At 45.6% G+C, this 13,627-nt stretch overlaps 1 protein-coding gene across 1 annotated transcript in view; it reads right to left on the bottom strand.

The window, feature by feature from the left end:
- Positions 1-13,627, bottom strand: part of NVL (nuclear VCP like) — a 129,964-nt gene that overhangs the window by 36,786 nt on the left and 79,551 nt on the right. The window contains exons 18-19 of the mRNA XM_054979806.1: positions 7,975-8,074; positions 5,367-5,473 (exon numbers count right to left, since the gene is read on the bottom strand). Coding sequence (XP_054835781.1) covers positions 5,367-5,473; positions 7,975-8,074 — 207 coding nt within the window. The remainder of the gene's footprint in view (positions 1-5,366; positions 5,474-7,974; positions 8,075-13,627) is intronic.

The following is a 13,627-nucleotide window of genomic DNA, read 5'->3' as shown; positions in this document are numbered from 1 at the left end:
TTCCACTGAGTGCCTTCCAGCGTTCATCTGCTGTTTCGATAGCTGAATGGCCTCGGGCTGCAGCAGTTCAGTCATGATCTTTTTGTCTTGGAGGGATGTCCTTGATGTAGTCACTCAACTTTTCCCATAGGTAGAGCTGATAGCCGCCCCATTATGGTTTGGAAACTGCCAATCCTTAAGTTGAGCACTGATATGGAGTAATGTCTCCTTTCCAGAGAATCGATTTTCTTGCCCTCCTTGTCAGATTGTTTTGAGTGTGTGCTTGCCCTGTTGCGCTGGACTTCCTCAGTCATAAGTGATGAGGGTTGAGAGTGTTTGAAGAGCAAAGGCCATGTATCTTATTTAATCTTATACATGGATTCAACCCTTTTTGATGTTGCTGGGAGTTCTCCTGGTCTCTCCTATGCCTTCAGTATAATTTAGTCCAGTCCCTCTAGGATAGGGAAGGTGACAGATGTAGGCGTGTCATTATAGAGCCTGCTTAGTAACTTGCCCTTAGCTAGTGATGCAGATGTGGTCATATCCAAGTCCAACGCAGTTGCCAGGAGACATTTGTTCTGTGTAGATGCATTTATCCTCAAAGGGGGACCCAGCCACAGGTGCAACATTTTTATCGGGCGACGACTCTGAAGCTGTATTGGATCCGGCCTCTGACAGTGCTGGCGCCAGTTTCTCCTCATCCTCTGAGTTGTAGGACGCTTATAGTTGAGCTGGAGATGGAAGGGCTAGCCAGGATCTTCCCACTGAAGTGGATGGTCTCAGATCCAACAGGTGTTGAGCCTCCAGCCAGTAGCATTGATAAGGCGGTGGGATGCAGCAGGCATGGCGATGCCTCTCCGCTGTTGAGAACTTCGGTTCCATATAGCGCCTGCTGTTGGAACCGTGCCAACCCCGGCTTGGTGGAGTGGGAGAATTGGAACCCGATGGTCTCAGATCCGGACATGGTGTCGGTTCTCTACTTGACTCCTGTCTCAAAGTAGGTGGGATGACAGGTTGGTCCTCGTGGAACTCACCCTCTGATAGCAATCTCTTGGGTGATTGGAAATACAGTGAAAGTGTCCAAAGTGGAAGCAAAATGGCATCCTCAGGGTCATTAGATGGTTGAAGTGGCTGAGACCTCCTCGACTCTGATCCTGTTCCTGGCTCCAAAGGCACAGCTTTCTTGCTAGATTTAGCAGGGCCTCTTGAATCCGACCTGCTCGACTCCAAGCAGGACCTCGACTCTGACTGAGATTTTGCTTTCGACATAGTTTTCGAGTTGGATAAGGAAAGATGCTTAGTTTTCTTCAGCTTCTTACGAGGCAGTTCCAAAGGTTTGCCCAGCTCTACTGGCATTGGTTTCTCTGTGGGCTTTGACTCTGCTGGTTCTGATCTCCCCATAGACTTAACTGAGGCTTCCAAACCCGCCTTAGAGCAGTGGTCAGAGGTAGATGAGGGCCATGATCCTCTGGCAGTCAGCAGAGGGGCTTGATCCTTAGGGATCGGTGTCTTTGCCGCAAACACCTTTTCCCATAACAAGGCCTTGAGATGAAGCACCCTCTCATTATGGGCCTTGGGAGTAAACTGGAGGCAAATAGCACATGCTCCCACATTATGTTCCTCACCAAGGCAGAGGAGACAGAGATCATGTTGATCCGAGTGCGTCATTTTGGTAGCTCACTAAATGCACTTTTTAAACAGAGTCTTTGCCTCTGTCATAGCAGCCTAGGAATAGAGACTCGAGGAAATGCTGAAATCGTCAGAAACAGAGTTCGAGATCCAGAAGAAAAGTCAAGCTGGTTCATTAGTCAGATAAAGCCAGTTAACTCATGCAAGCCAAGTCTGAAATCTGAAAGAGAAGTCAAGCCGATCCAAGAATTCAAACACGAAATCAGTCAGATAATCAGAAGAACACACAGAGCAAACAAGCCAAGATCCTCTCCTTGCGGTGGCTCAGAGAGAACTGAAGGGAAGAGGAGTTGCTCCTCCTTTATCACGTGCCCATTTTGGCAGGAAAATGGGTTGCTACATGAGTTTGGAGAAGTGATCCCTAAAGGAGCTTTTTAAAAGCTATGAAGATTGTTCCAAGCAGCTGGACTGTGCACATGCGCAGTCCTATGTGGAACTCTACAGAAGAAAGACAATGAATTACTAGAGTTTAATGGAGGGTTTGAGTTATGCATGGTGCATTCCTAAGCACAGTTACATTCTTCTAAGTGTACCCACTTCAATGGATTTAAAAGGATGTATTTTTGCTAAGGGAAGGGGTCATGGCTCAGTGGTAGAGCATCTGCTTTACATGCAGAAGGTTCCAAATTCAATCTCTGGCATTTCAATTTTTAATAAAAAAGCTCAGATGATGTGAAAGACCTGTCTGAGACTCTGGACAGCCACTGCCAGTCAGAATAAACAATACAACAGATCTAGTACCCACTTATTTGTCTTTTTGGCTGTCCATGGCATCTGCAAAACTCTCCTACAGCACTACATTTCAAATGAATCATTTTTTCCCTGTCAGCTTTCTTCACTGTTCAACTTTCACATCCATACATAGTAATAGGGAGTACCATAGTTTGGATTACTCTTTGGTCCCCAGAGGGACATCCTTATCAGCAAAGTATTGGGTAATTTTATTTCTTACTTTGGTGTTCTATCATATTTTATCCATGGGTTTTAACACATTTTGATTTTACAGTTATCTAACTCACACACTGAAATGGAATGAGCTAGAAATCCCATAACATAAAGCTCTAAAAGAAAGGCACCTTGTATGCCCAAGTTTCAAAGGCTCTGTTAATCCATCTCTACACATTGCTTAGATTCTTTGTCTCCCTTCTAGTTTCAAATATCTACAAGTTACAAGGAGAGAAGAGAAAGAACTGGAGTCCAAATTCAGTGTTATGGTGGCTACAGGCAGCAGAGGATCAGCAGCTGTGGAGTAACTGATGAGCTACAGCTCCCGAAATGATTACTGCAAGACTGACAGTGCGATCCTAAGCAGAGTTACACCCTTCTAAGTTCCCTGGAGTAAATGGGCTCAGAAAGGCATAATTCTGCTCAGGATAGTACTGTGACTTAAGCCAACTACACAATACTTAATTCCATTCTCAGAGTACTAATATTTCAGGGCAGGCCTATGGCAAGTTCTGGTTACTCTACTCATTCCAACTTTGTTATCTGCTAGATCATCTCAGTCAACTCAAATCACTCTGAAATTCACTTATAACATTTTCTCATTGCCATTAAAAGCCTACCTAGACCGAACAATCTTAATCTTCCCATCATCAATACCACTGGAATACGATGTCTTGAAATGGCAAAACAAGTCAAAGCCCCAGGTTATAAACCCCAAGCAGTATAACCAGAATTTTCACAATGAAAAATACAGGTTTGTTTTTCCTATTTAAATTAGCAAAGTTTCTTTGGTTAAAGCTACAGAATTGTTCTTCTGCCTGCAACACACTAATTTTAGTTTGACAGGTGACTTATGAACAAAAGTCAGGATCTTCTGGAGTAACAGTGCACAGCTGGTAAGAAAACATTTAGAAATCCTGTTTCTAGCTAATGAGGAGAAACAGAAAAACATGGGAGCAAGTGTCAATAAATTTAGATCTTATTTACATGTCTTTATAATATGCAGATAAAGAGCTATCATTCTGTATTTTTTGTTCAAGAGCATACATACATTAGGGTAGGAGTTGTACAGAGGCATGTGTGATAGTGACACTGAATTTACAGAATGAACATATATGTGGCCATTCTCTCCTCCCTAATCTTGTCCCTTTGACAGACACAAACCTTTTGGTAATTCCAAAGGAAGATACATTGAAAATTACTTTGTATTCTGGAATTTCAGTTTGGTGTAATTTCCCTCAAATCTGAAGAGATTAAGTCACCTCAAATATCAAAATACTGTGATGATTTTAAGTGTGTGTGTGTCTTTAAACACTTGGTGTGGTACAGATGAAGAATGGGGGTGAAAGAGCAGGATGAATGAATTAGATGACTGGTTGATAACTGAAAGTGTGGCCGGAGCAAACTGCTGTTTTTTGTTACTGAGAGAGAGACAAAGAGGCTTTTTTGTTTAAACACGCAAGCTCTGTGCAGCCTGAGAGTGTCTCTTCCAGGTGTGTGATTTGGGATTCCGATCTGGAAAAAACACCTGAATTGCACCTAATTTAGAAATTCGGGATTTCCAAATCGGGTCCAGCATTGCTGGCGCAATTCAGAAATATCAAATCAAAGCTTTCCAAAGCGATTTGGATCACTTCGGAACGCTTCGGGTCAAGCAGGAACAGCCCACAGCACTTTTCTGGCTGTTTGCATTTACAAGTGGTACGAAAAGAGTTGCTTTCAAATGCCCCACCACTTGCTTCCCCCATGGGAGGGGGGAAGCAAGCGGCAGAGTGTTTTAAAGTTAAAGCATCCCTTTCCAGCATGGAAAGGGGGGGTTTCAAACCTGGCGGCGCTTGCTTCAGCTGACAGGCGGGGCAGTCTGCTCCCCACCCATCAGCTGAAACAAGTGGTGTGGGGTTTGAAAGTTAAGTGCCCCTTTCAAACCCTGCACTGCTTGCTTCAGCTGACAGGTGGGACAGCCTTCTTGCAAGCGGCGCGGAAAGGGGTGCTTTAAGTTTCAAACCCTGTGCTGCTTGCTTCAGCTGACAGGCAGGGCAGCCTCCTCCCCGCCTGTCAGCTGAAGCAAGTGATGGTGTGAGGTTTGAAACTTAAAGCACCCTGCTGCTTACTTTACCTGATGGGAGGGGAACGAGGGAGTTCCTGAGAGTGTCTCTGTACTTCTGAGAAAAAACATTCATTCATTCTGTCTAAAGCAGGCAAAATGTGTGTGCGCCTGAGAGAGAGAAAAATAAGCTTTCTGGTTTAGACAGGCAAGCTGTGTGCAGCCTGAGGGTGTCTATCCATTTCTGAGAGAAATACTGATTCTGGTTTAGACAGGCAAACTGTGTGCACGTCTGAGAGAAACTCTATGTAAATTTCAGTGAGTGAGTGATCTATCTGAAGCAGGCAAACTTTGTGTGCTCCTGAGAAAGTTTATGTATATCTGTGTGACTGAGCCCATGAAAAGAAACTTTAAGAACTGATAACTATCTTTGAAACCGTCAAGCTTAAGTAATAGTGTGAAACTGATACACTTCTTGTAAAAATATTTTTCTTTTCATTCCAGAATATATGTTATTCCTATATCATTCCTTTCCTAAGGGCCACATAGTCCCATGAAGAAGCCTGATGCTTGGGCACGTTATTAAAGGGGATATTTAAATTAAGTATTTTGGAATATAATTCCTGGTGGCAGCAATCTACCCAGTGTGTGTAAGAAGAGGGTTAAAGGCAAAAACTACCTGAAAAATAAAGAGGGTCATAATACTTACTTTAGTGATAGTCTTTAAAATGGCAAGGCGATCCAAAGGTGGTGGCAAACCTACATAGAGTGTTTTATCCAATCTTCCTGGACGCAAAATAGCTGGGTCTATAATATCTGATGGAGAATAGTAAAAGAATACCAATCATTAGATAGAACAAGTGGGGACCTGCAAAGACTTGCGGAGGGCGTTTCATGTTCCCCTTCTGCACCATGTCCTCTTTCCCTCTCCCTCTTTACTGCTTCCTTTTCTCTTTCCTACATGAGCTCTTTGTTTTGTTTTATTTTTTAAACCCAATGCATTTTTTTAGATTTCCGATTTTTCAGCTAATCTGGGACATTTTTCAGGCCTGTCTTGTCCTTTCATGGCTCCAGTTTTTAGATTTAAGTATCAACCGATTGGGGCCAATTCACTATTAGTATATAAGACAAGTGGGGGACCCATAAGGAATCGTGAGGGATGTCTCATTTTCTCTCCCTCCACCATATCCTCTTTCCCTTCTCTGCCCCCATAGCCTCTCCCCTTTTTCCTGCTTCCTTCTCTCCTTCCCACCCACCTTTGTCTCCCCTCCCCATCTTCACCACCACCCTAGCAGCCTCTATGCTCCAATGGTGTGTTGCTGGCTGAACCAGGCCCAGTTGCATGGTGGGGAACCTGCAAGGGTCTGCAGGGGTACTTCACGTTTCCATGTAACCCCTTCCCCACACTATTTCCTCCTTCCCTCTTCTTAGCAGCCTCCATAAGCTCACCTTTCCCTGTATCTTTCTCTCCTTCAAAGTCACTAAACAACTTAACTTTTATCTCCCCCCACAACCATTTATATTTCTTAATTTACTTCATTTATTTACTACCTTTCTCCACAATGGGACCCATAGCAGTTTACATCATTCTCCTTGCCTCTATATTATCCTCACAACAACCCTGAGAGGTAGGTGAGGCTGAGGGTGAGTGATGGATCAAAGTCACCCAGTGAGCTTCCACAGCAGAGTGGTGAGTCTCCCAGATCTTACTCTGTAATTCTAACCACATTACACTGGCTGGGGGTGGGTGTTGTTGAGCAGTAGCAAGGAGCCAGGCTTGGATAAGTTATGCAAGTCATGTGGTGTTTCTGGACCTGGTCCTGGCCCTAATGAGTCCTCCCTCAAAGGCCAAAACAGCCCTGTAAAGAGCCCTGATCCCTCCCCTTGCCTTTTCCTGACAGAACCCGAGCTTGGAATATTAGCTAATAGTTGCCTAGCAATAGATACTGAGGGCATTTGGTTAAAATTACAGGCACTGCTTTTATCATTTTGGGTTTTTTAAATTCCTCAAGATTCCTTTAAGATTTCAGATTTTTTTGCAAACCTGGGCCATTTTTAGGTATGTAGGAAGATCTGTCTTGTCTGTTCATGGCTTCATTTTCCAGATTTAAATATCCTCAGATCAGGGCCACTTGGCTATTACTATATAAGATATTGGGGGGGAAAACCCAAGTAGCATATTGTTGGATGTTTTGGAGAGCATGTGCTTTTTCAAAAGAAACCACCTGACCTCTGGTAAGTAAGAGGACTGCTTACTCCCATATGAGTCTGGCTGATTTGCTTTGATGGGCATGTCCGGTGCTCAGGCCGGACTGAGGGAACACCCTAGGGACACCCACCCCAGAAACTAGGCTTGCAGCCCCCCAGTCCAGCCCTACCACCCATAACCCTCACCCAGCCAGGAGAGGACAGACGTCAGAGACACCAACGAGGGCCAAGAATGCCAAAGAAGCCCCAGGTGAAGAAAGTTCAGGCAAAGTCCCAGGTGCAAGAAGCTCAGGCAAAGCCTCAATAACAGAAGGCAGGCTAGGTGACGCCTCCTGGGTCCTAGTGAGTGCCAGTTACCCAGTCAGGGCTCCAGGGCAGCCTTTTCCCTCAGCCCAGGGGAAGAACAACAGCTCAGCCAGGGGGAGAAGAGACAGAGGGCAGAGGCAGCCAGCCAGCACCAACTCAAGCAGCAGGCCAAAGGCAATAAAGGAGGCACTAGGCCACACTACCACCCAGAGGCTGGCAGGAGAGGTGCAGCAGCAGAGCAAACCAACAGGCAGGCTAGAAGGGGCGGGGAGTAGCCTGGAAGAGCCAGCAGCAGAGCAGCCACAGGTGTGGCTGCCTAAGGCAGCCCAGGCAGCAGCTAAGTTGTTAGGGGCGGGGCTAGGAGGTGGAGGCTGGGATTGGTGAAGGGATAAAAGGGGGATTCCCTCCTACAAGTGGGGTGGAGAGAAAGGAGTCAGAAGAGAAGTGTGGTGAGACGAGGAAGAGACAGGAGTACCTTGAGAAGGCAGGGACTGCAGGTAAAGGGGCAGTGGCTGACCCCAAACCAGGGGTGCTACCAACCCAGAGGGAAGAGCGTCACAGGGCACTAGACTGTCTTTTCTGTGCCCCTTCACCTTAGGAGGTTAAGTAGAAGAGCACTAGAACCAGTTCTGTTGAGACATCCAGATTATGGAACTTTTCCCCCTGTAGATGTTGTGTGTGTGTTTGTGTTTACTCAAAAATAATGTATATGATGCAGCTTTCATTTACATTGTACATGTGGCAAAACAGATGTGATGACTAAGATTAGCCAGGATTAGCTCCCATTATTAAATGATTCTCACCTGGCCTGTTGGTGGCTGCCATAATGAAAACCTGACGACGGGATTCCAAACCGTCCATCTCTGTTAGCAACTGGTTCACCACACGGACACTGGCTCCTGCCTGTAAGAGCAAACATGTAAATTCAGCAAAAAGACAGACTAAATAGTAAGGTAAAAAACAGAACTCCAGGCCACCCAGCTTTTCATATCTTTGTTTCAATTTTCTTCTTAATCACTTATATCACTGTTGGTTCTTTTGCTAATTAGTTTGAACCTGTCATTGTAATCACAAAAAAAGCTTTTGTACACAGGATCCCAGCTAAGTAGAAGTTTGTTGCACTAGTCTGAGAATGGAAGATTCTTTTCACTTACCGTGAAGCTTCCTTTCTCTGTGGTCCGGGAGTGGGGCAGTCAGTCCTGACTCTTGGGTAGCTCCTCCTCCTTTCCAGCAGGGTCGGACAAACTTGTGATCCTAGGGGGAGGGGCTCCCCTCAGCACTCTAGTTTGTTTTCAAGCCCAGAATACCCCTCCAGTCTCTTTGCCTATCAGTAACTGAACTCACAACTAAAAGACACTCAAAGAATAATCATGAACAAGGAACAAACTAACTCAAACAGATCTCCAATCCCTTCTCACACCTGTCGCTACATAGTTGGAACAGGTGAACTCTCCTACCATTCCTTCTTCCTTCATATATCTATACACACATATATACATAACTATTATCAGTATTATTACCCAACAATTTTAGGGTGGGATTTGGACTGCCCCACTCCCGGACCACAGAGAAAGGAAGCTTCACGGTAAGTGAAAAGAATCTTCCATTCTCCTGTGGTCCTGGGACTGGGGCAGTCAGTCCTGACTCTTGGGATATATATCTAGCAGTGAATCCCTGGATGGGAGTTTCTCATGTAGATTTACAGAACGTGTTGCAGTACACGTCTCCCAAAGGCTGCCTCTGCAGACGCCATCTCATCTATTTTGTAGTGTCTAGTAAAAGTATGTACCAACTTCCACGTCGCCGCTCTACATATCCTCTCCAAGGAAGGAAAGGACCTGTAAGCCGCGGAAGTGGCCGCCCCCCATAAGGAATGTGCTGTGATCCCTGTGGGCAACTCCACTTTCCTAGCCCCGTATGCCAAGACTATACATTCCTTAACCCATCTACTCAGTGTGGAAGTTGATACCCTTTCACCCATTGAACAGCTCCTAAAGGAAATAAAAAGATTCTCAACTTTACGGATCTGTCGAGTCCTGTCTATGTAATAACTCAGTGCTCTCTTGACATCTAACTTGTGCCACTCCCTCTCCCTGTCATGCTTTGGATTGGCACAGAAGGAAGGCAGAATTATATCCTCTTCCCTATGAAAAAGGGAGTTCACCTTTGGGATAAAAGAGGGGTCTAATCTAAGCACTACCTTGTCATTATGGAAAATACACAATTCCTTATTCACTGAAAGTGCCCTCATTTCAGACACCCTCCTAGCCGATGTTATCCCTATTAAGAAAACTGTTTTCAGAGTCAGTTATTTAAGAGGACAAGTCGCCATAGGTTCAAAAGGCTCCCTTGTAAGAGCTGTGAGCACTAAATTAAGGTTCCGCATCAGAAATCTATGGGCTTGCGGTGGGTTTAGCAACATAGCACCCCTCAAAAATCTCTTAATATGTGTGTGTTTCGTAAGTGATGCTCCCCTTTTGGATCCCATCACTACCGACAATGCTGCCACCAGTCTTTTCAACGTGCTCGTGCTGAGTCCCTTATCCAGTCCGTCTTGTAAGAAAAGTAAAATCTGTTTGACCGATGCTGACATCGGGTCTATACTCTTTTCCGTGCACCAAGAAATGGAACACTTGCCACATACTATTATAGATCCTATTTGTTGAACCTTTCCTCGAAGCCAACATGGTAGAAATGACATTGTGGGTATACCCTAGTTCCTTCAATTGGCTGCGCTCAACTTCCAAGCTGCCAGGTTAGAGGCTCCTGGATTTGGATGATATATTCCTTCTTGAGTTAACAGATCCTCCCTGCATGGAAGTCTCCACGGTTCCATCTGCGACAGCCTCCTCAACTCTTGAAACCATGGCCTCCTGGGCCAGAAGGGTGCGATCAGATTCACTTCTGCCTGTTGTTCTACTACTTTTTGAATTACTCTGTGCTTGTGCTTCCGAGTGGTAACACTCGGAAGTTGAGTGTTCCGAGCCCGTGCGAACAAATCCACTTCCGGTTTCCCGAACCTCTGGCATATTTGAGCGAAGACCAGAGTGTTCAGCCTTCATTCGGCTTGGTCGACTAAGTTCCTGCTCAGCCAGTCCGCCAGATGGTTCTGTTGGCCTGCCACATGTACTGCCTTTAATTACTTTAGGTTTGTCTCTGCCCAGAGGAAAATCTCCTTTGCCTCTGCGCTTAGAGCTTTGAACCTGGTGCCGCCTTGCTTGTTCACGTAAGCTTTTGCCGTCATGTTTGAACCAGAACATGATGGTCCTTCAGACGGCTCTGCAGTTCCTTCAATCCGAGCTTCATGGCTCTTAGTTCTAACAGGTTTATGCTGAAGCGCTTTTCTGTTTCGTTCCAAGAGCCTTGAAACATTCTGTCTTGCATGTGTGCACCCCATCCCATCAGACTCGCATCCGTGGTCAGAACCAACCTTTTCGGTTCTCTGAGTGGCATGCCTTCCATGAATCTGGTTGGATTTGTCCACCACTCCATCTCCTCGGCCAAGGCATCTGGGACCTCCACTACTTTGTCCTACCTGTGTATTCTGATCCGTTGATATGGCCGAAGGAAACACTGAAGTGGACGTGTGTGGAACCTTGACCACTGAAGTGTCTCCTGGCATGACACCATCATTCCCAGCAGTTTTGCCAACAGCATCACATCCACTTGCCTTTTCCTCTGTACTTCCTGAACCATCATTACGATCTTCTGTTGCCTCTCTAACGACACAAAGGCTCTGTCCTTGACTGTGTCCACAATCACTCCCAAGTGAGTAATCTCCTGTGTCGGAGTCAGCATGCTTTTCTGCCTGCTGATTACAAATCCGTGCCTCTCCAGACAATCTATTGTTACCTATACTGCTAGACGGGCTGACTGCAGGGATGGGGCTTTTATCAGGATATCGTCGAGGTATGGAGACAGGGATATTCCTTGAGTTCTGAGAAAGGCTATTAGAGTCTTGGTGATGATTTCAGACCAAATGGCAGGGCTCTGTATTGGTAGTGTTTTCCATCGTAAGCAAAACGTAGATACTTCCTGTGGGACTCTCTTATGGGGATGTGCAAATAGGCCTCCAATAGATCTATGGAAGCAAGAAAGTCCCCTTTTTGAATGGCCTGTATGGTGGATTTCATTGTCTCCATCTTGAATCTGCGTGACTTTACATGGCGATTCAACCATTTCAGGTCCAGAATGGCTCTGACGTCCCCATTCTTTTTTGGAACAATGAAAAACACTGAATACACTCCCTGCCTCTGTTGGCGCACCGGCACCGGTTCTATGGCCTTTATCCTCAACAGATGTTGAATGGCTTCCTTCACCTTGAGATGTTTCTGTTGGAGAGGATTCCGTGGTAACTGTATAAATCGTCGTTGCGGGATCTTGTCAAACTCCAAAGAATAGCCCTTGGATACTATGTCCAGCACCCATTTGTCTGAGATCGTCTGATTCCATTGATTGGAGAAATGTTGTAGCCGTCCTCCAATTTGCGTGACCATCGGTAGATAGTCATGCTTGATTTTGGCCCTTTGCTTGTGTGGCTGATTTTCTGAAGGTGAAGGAACGATGCTCATTTCTCTGTCTGGATTGCCAGCGGTTCCTAAAGGGCCTGTCAGATCCCAGTCTCGGGGTTCTTTTGTTATCCCGAAAGGACTGCCTTCCTTTGTACTTTACATCCCTTTTCCTGGAGGGCAGAACCTTCTTCTTTTCAGTGTCTTCCACCAGATACCTATCCAAGGCCTCCCTGAATAGTTTGCTCCCAGAAAAAGGTATTGCTGCTACTCTACTATGTGCTTGGGGGTCCACATCCCAATTTTTAAGCCATGTGTTACGTCGAGCGGTGACGTTAAAACCTATGGCCCTGGAGGACATTTGAAATGAATCTAATGTGGCATCTGCTGCAAAGGCTGAAGCAAGAGCTATCTTTTTTGCTTCATTTTTAATTTCTTTGGGAACCTCACTCCCTGCTGCAGCCAGGTCTGAGGCCCAAGGGTATGCTGCTCTGGCAAACAGTGATCCCGTAGCTGATGCTCTTAGCGCTGCCAATGATGCTTCATAATTCCTGCGCAGAGCCTGCTCTATCTTTTTATCTGATGGGTCCTTCGGCACTCCCTCTGCATCCATAGGCAGAATTGAAGAAGTCAATTCCGTGATATTTTCTGTGAAAATTCCATGTCCGTGATAAAGGGTAATTTATGCCAGCAATGTGAATACTTTATGGTTAGCTGTTTAAGCTGGAGACTATCAGGACGGTGATCTTCCAATAATTGTGCCCAGGAGGAAGTTGTCAGTACGAAACAGGAATGGTATAATATGCAAGCATAATCCTGTCGACACGTCAGTTTTTCATCTTGACTTGGACTGTGATCACTTTTCCCTCTCTTTGAAGACTCTCCACTTATTTCCAGCGGGAGCATTATTGCAGCTCCCATCTATTTGCTCACTTATGAATAATACGGACTAATGAATGTTCATATTTATTACTTGTATGTATAAATTATATTTATTTGATTGGCACACTGCACTTTTGCACACTTTGCACTAAAAATTGGGTTATAAATTTTGAAGACCTTGTTGATTGTATATTCCCGGCATTCTTTTTCCAGAATTGAAGAAGTAGCAAGGATCGAGACAGGGTCATCCACAACAGGCAATCTAATCTGCTTTGCTGAATCAGGCGTCAAGGAATAAAACTTATTGAATACAGATTGATATGCTTTGGGTTTAGCAGGATTGTCCCATTCTGCTTTGAGAATGCTATGAAACCCAGCTGGGAGGGGCACCCCGGATTGCTTGGGCCCCATCTTAGGAAGTGCCCTTTCCAAGCCTTGTGGGTATAACTGTTCTGAATCTTGAGACCCTGTAGGAGCCTGAGAGATCTCCAGGGTTCTTAGGACCTTAGTCAGCAGCTTACTGTATATCTCTTGGGGAAAAAGCCTGGTTTGCAATTGGCCTACCTCTTCCTCCTCTTCATCTGAGAGCTCTCCTTCCTCGCTCTCTGAGGACTGCTCATGGAGATCTGATCCTGAAGGGGACTCTTCTGATACACTGGAGTCTCCCTCTAGCCATCTCTCCACTTTTTTCCTCTTTGGCTTAGTGGGAGCAGAGTGTTTTGCCTGTCTCTTCCTATCTGGGAGAGCTTGTCTCGTTTTCTCTTTACTGGGGGGGATAGCCTGTTTCTTGAGGTCTTTCACTGCCCCCTCCAGCCCCTTCTGGATTTCTGATCTGATCCATGCTAGTATGTTGGCCTTAGCTTCTTGGCCAGAAAGGTCAGGATCTGCATCCATGTTCCCCCTTTGAACTAAGTGTGGGGATAATGGGGAGCTGGGGGACTCCATACCACTAAGGGTTGCTTCCACAGCCTTGCCCTCCAACGCGTTTGCATCCGCTGCCATTCCCACCAAAACTTTCCCTAGAGAAAAGCGAAAGCACAAATTGCGGGGTTATACTGAGCTCAGC

This window comes from Eublepharis macularius, chromosome 1, assembly GCF_028583425.1.
Source record: "Eublepharis macularius isolate TG4126 chromosome 1, MPM_Emac_v1.0, whole genome shotgun sequence".
NCBI lineage: Eukaryota > Metazoa > Chordata > Lepidosauria > Squamata > Eublepharidae > Eublepharis > Eublepharis macularius.
This window is presented reverse-complemented; position numbering and strand designations above follow the sequence as displayed.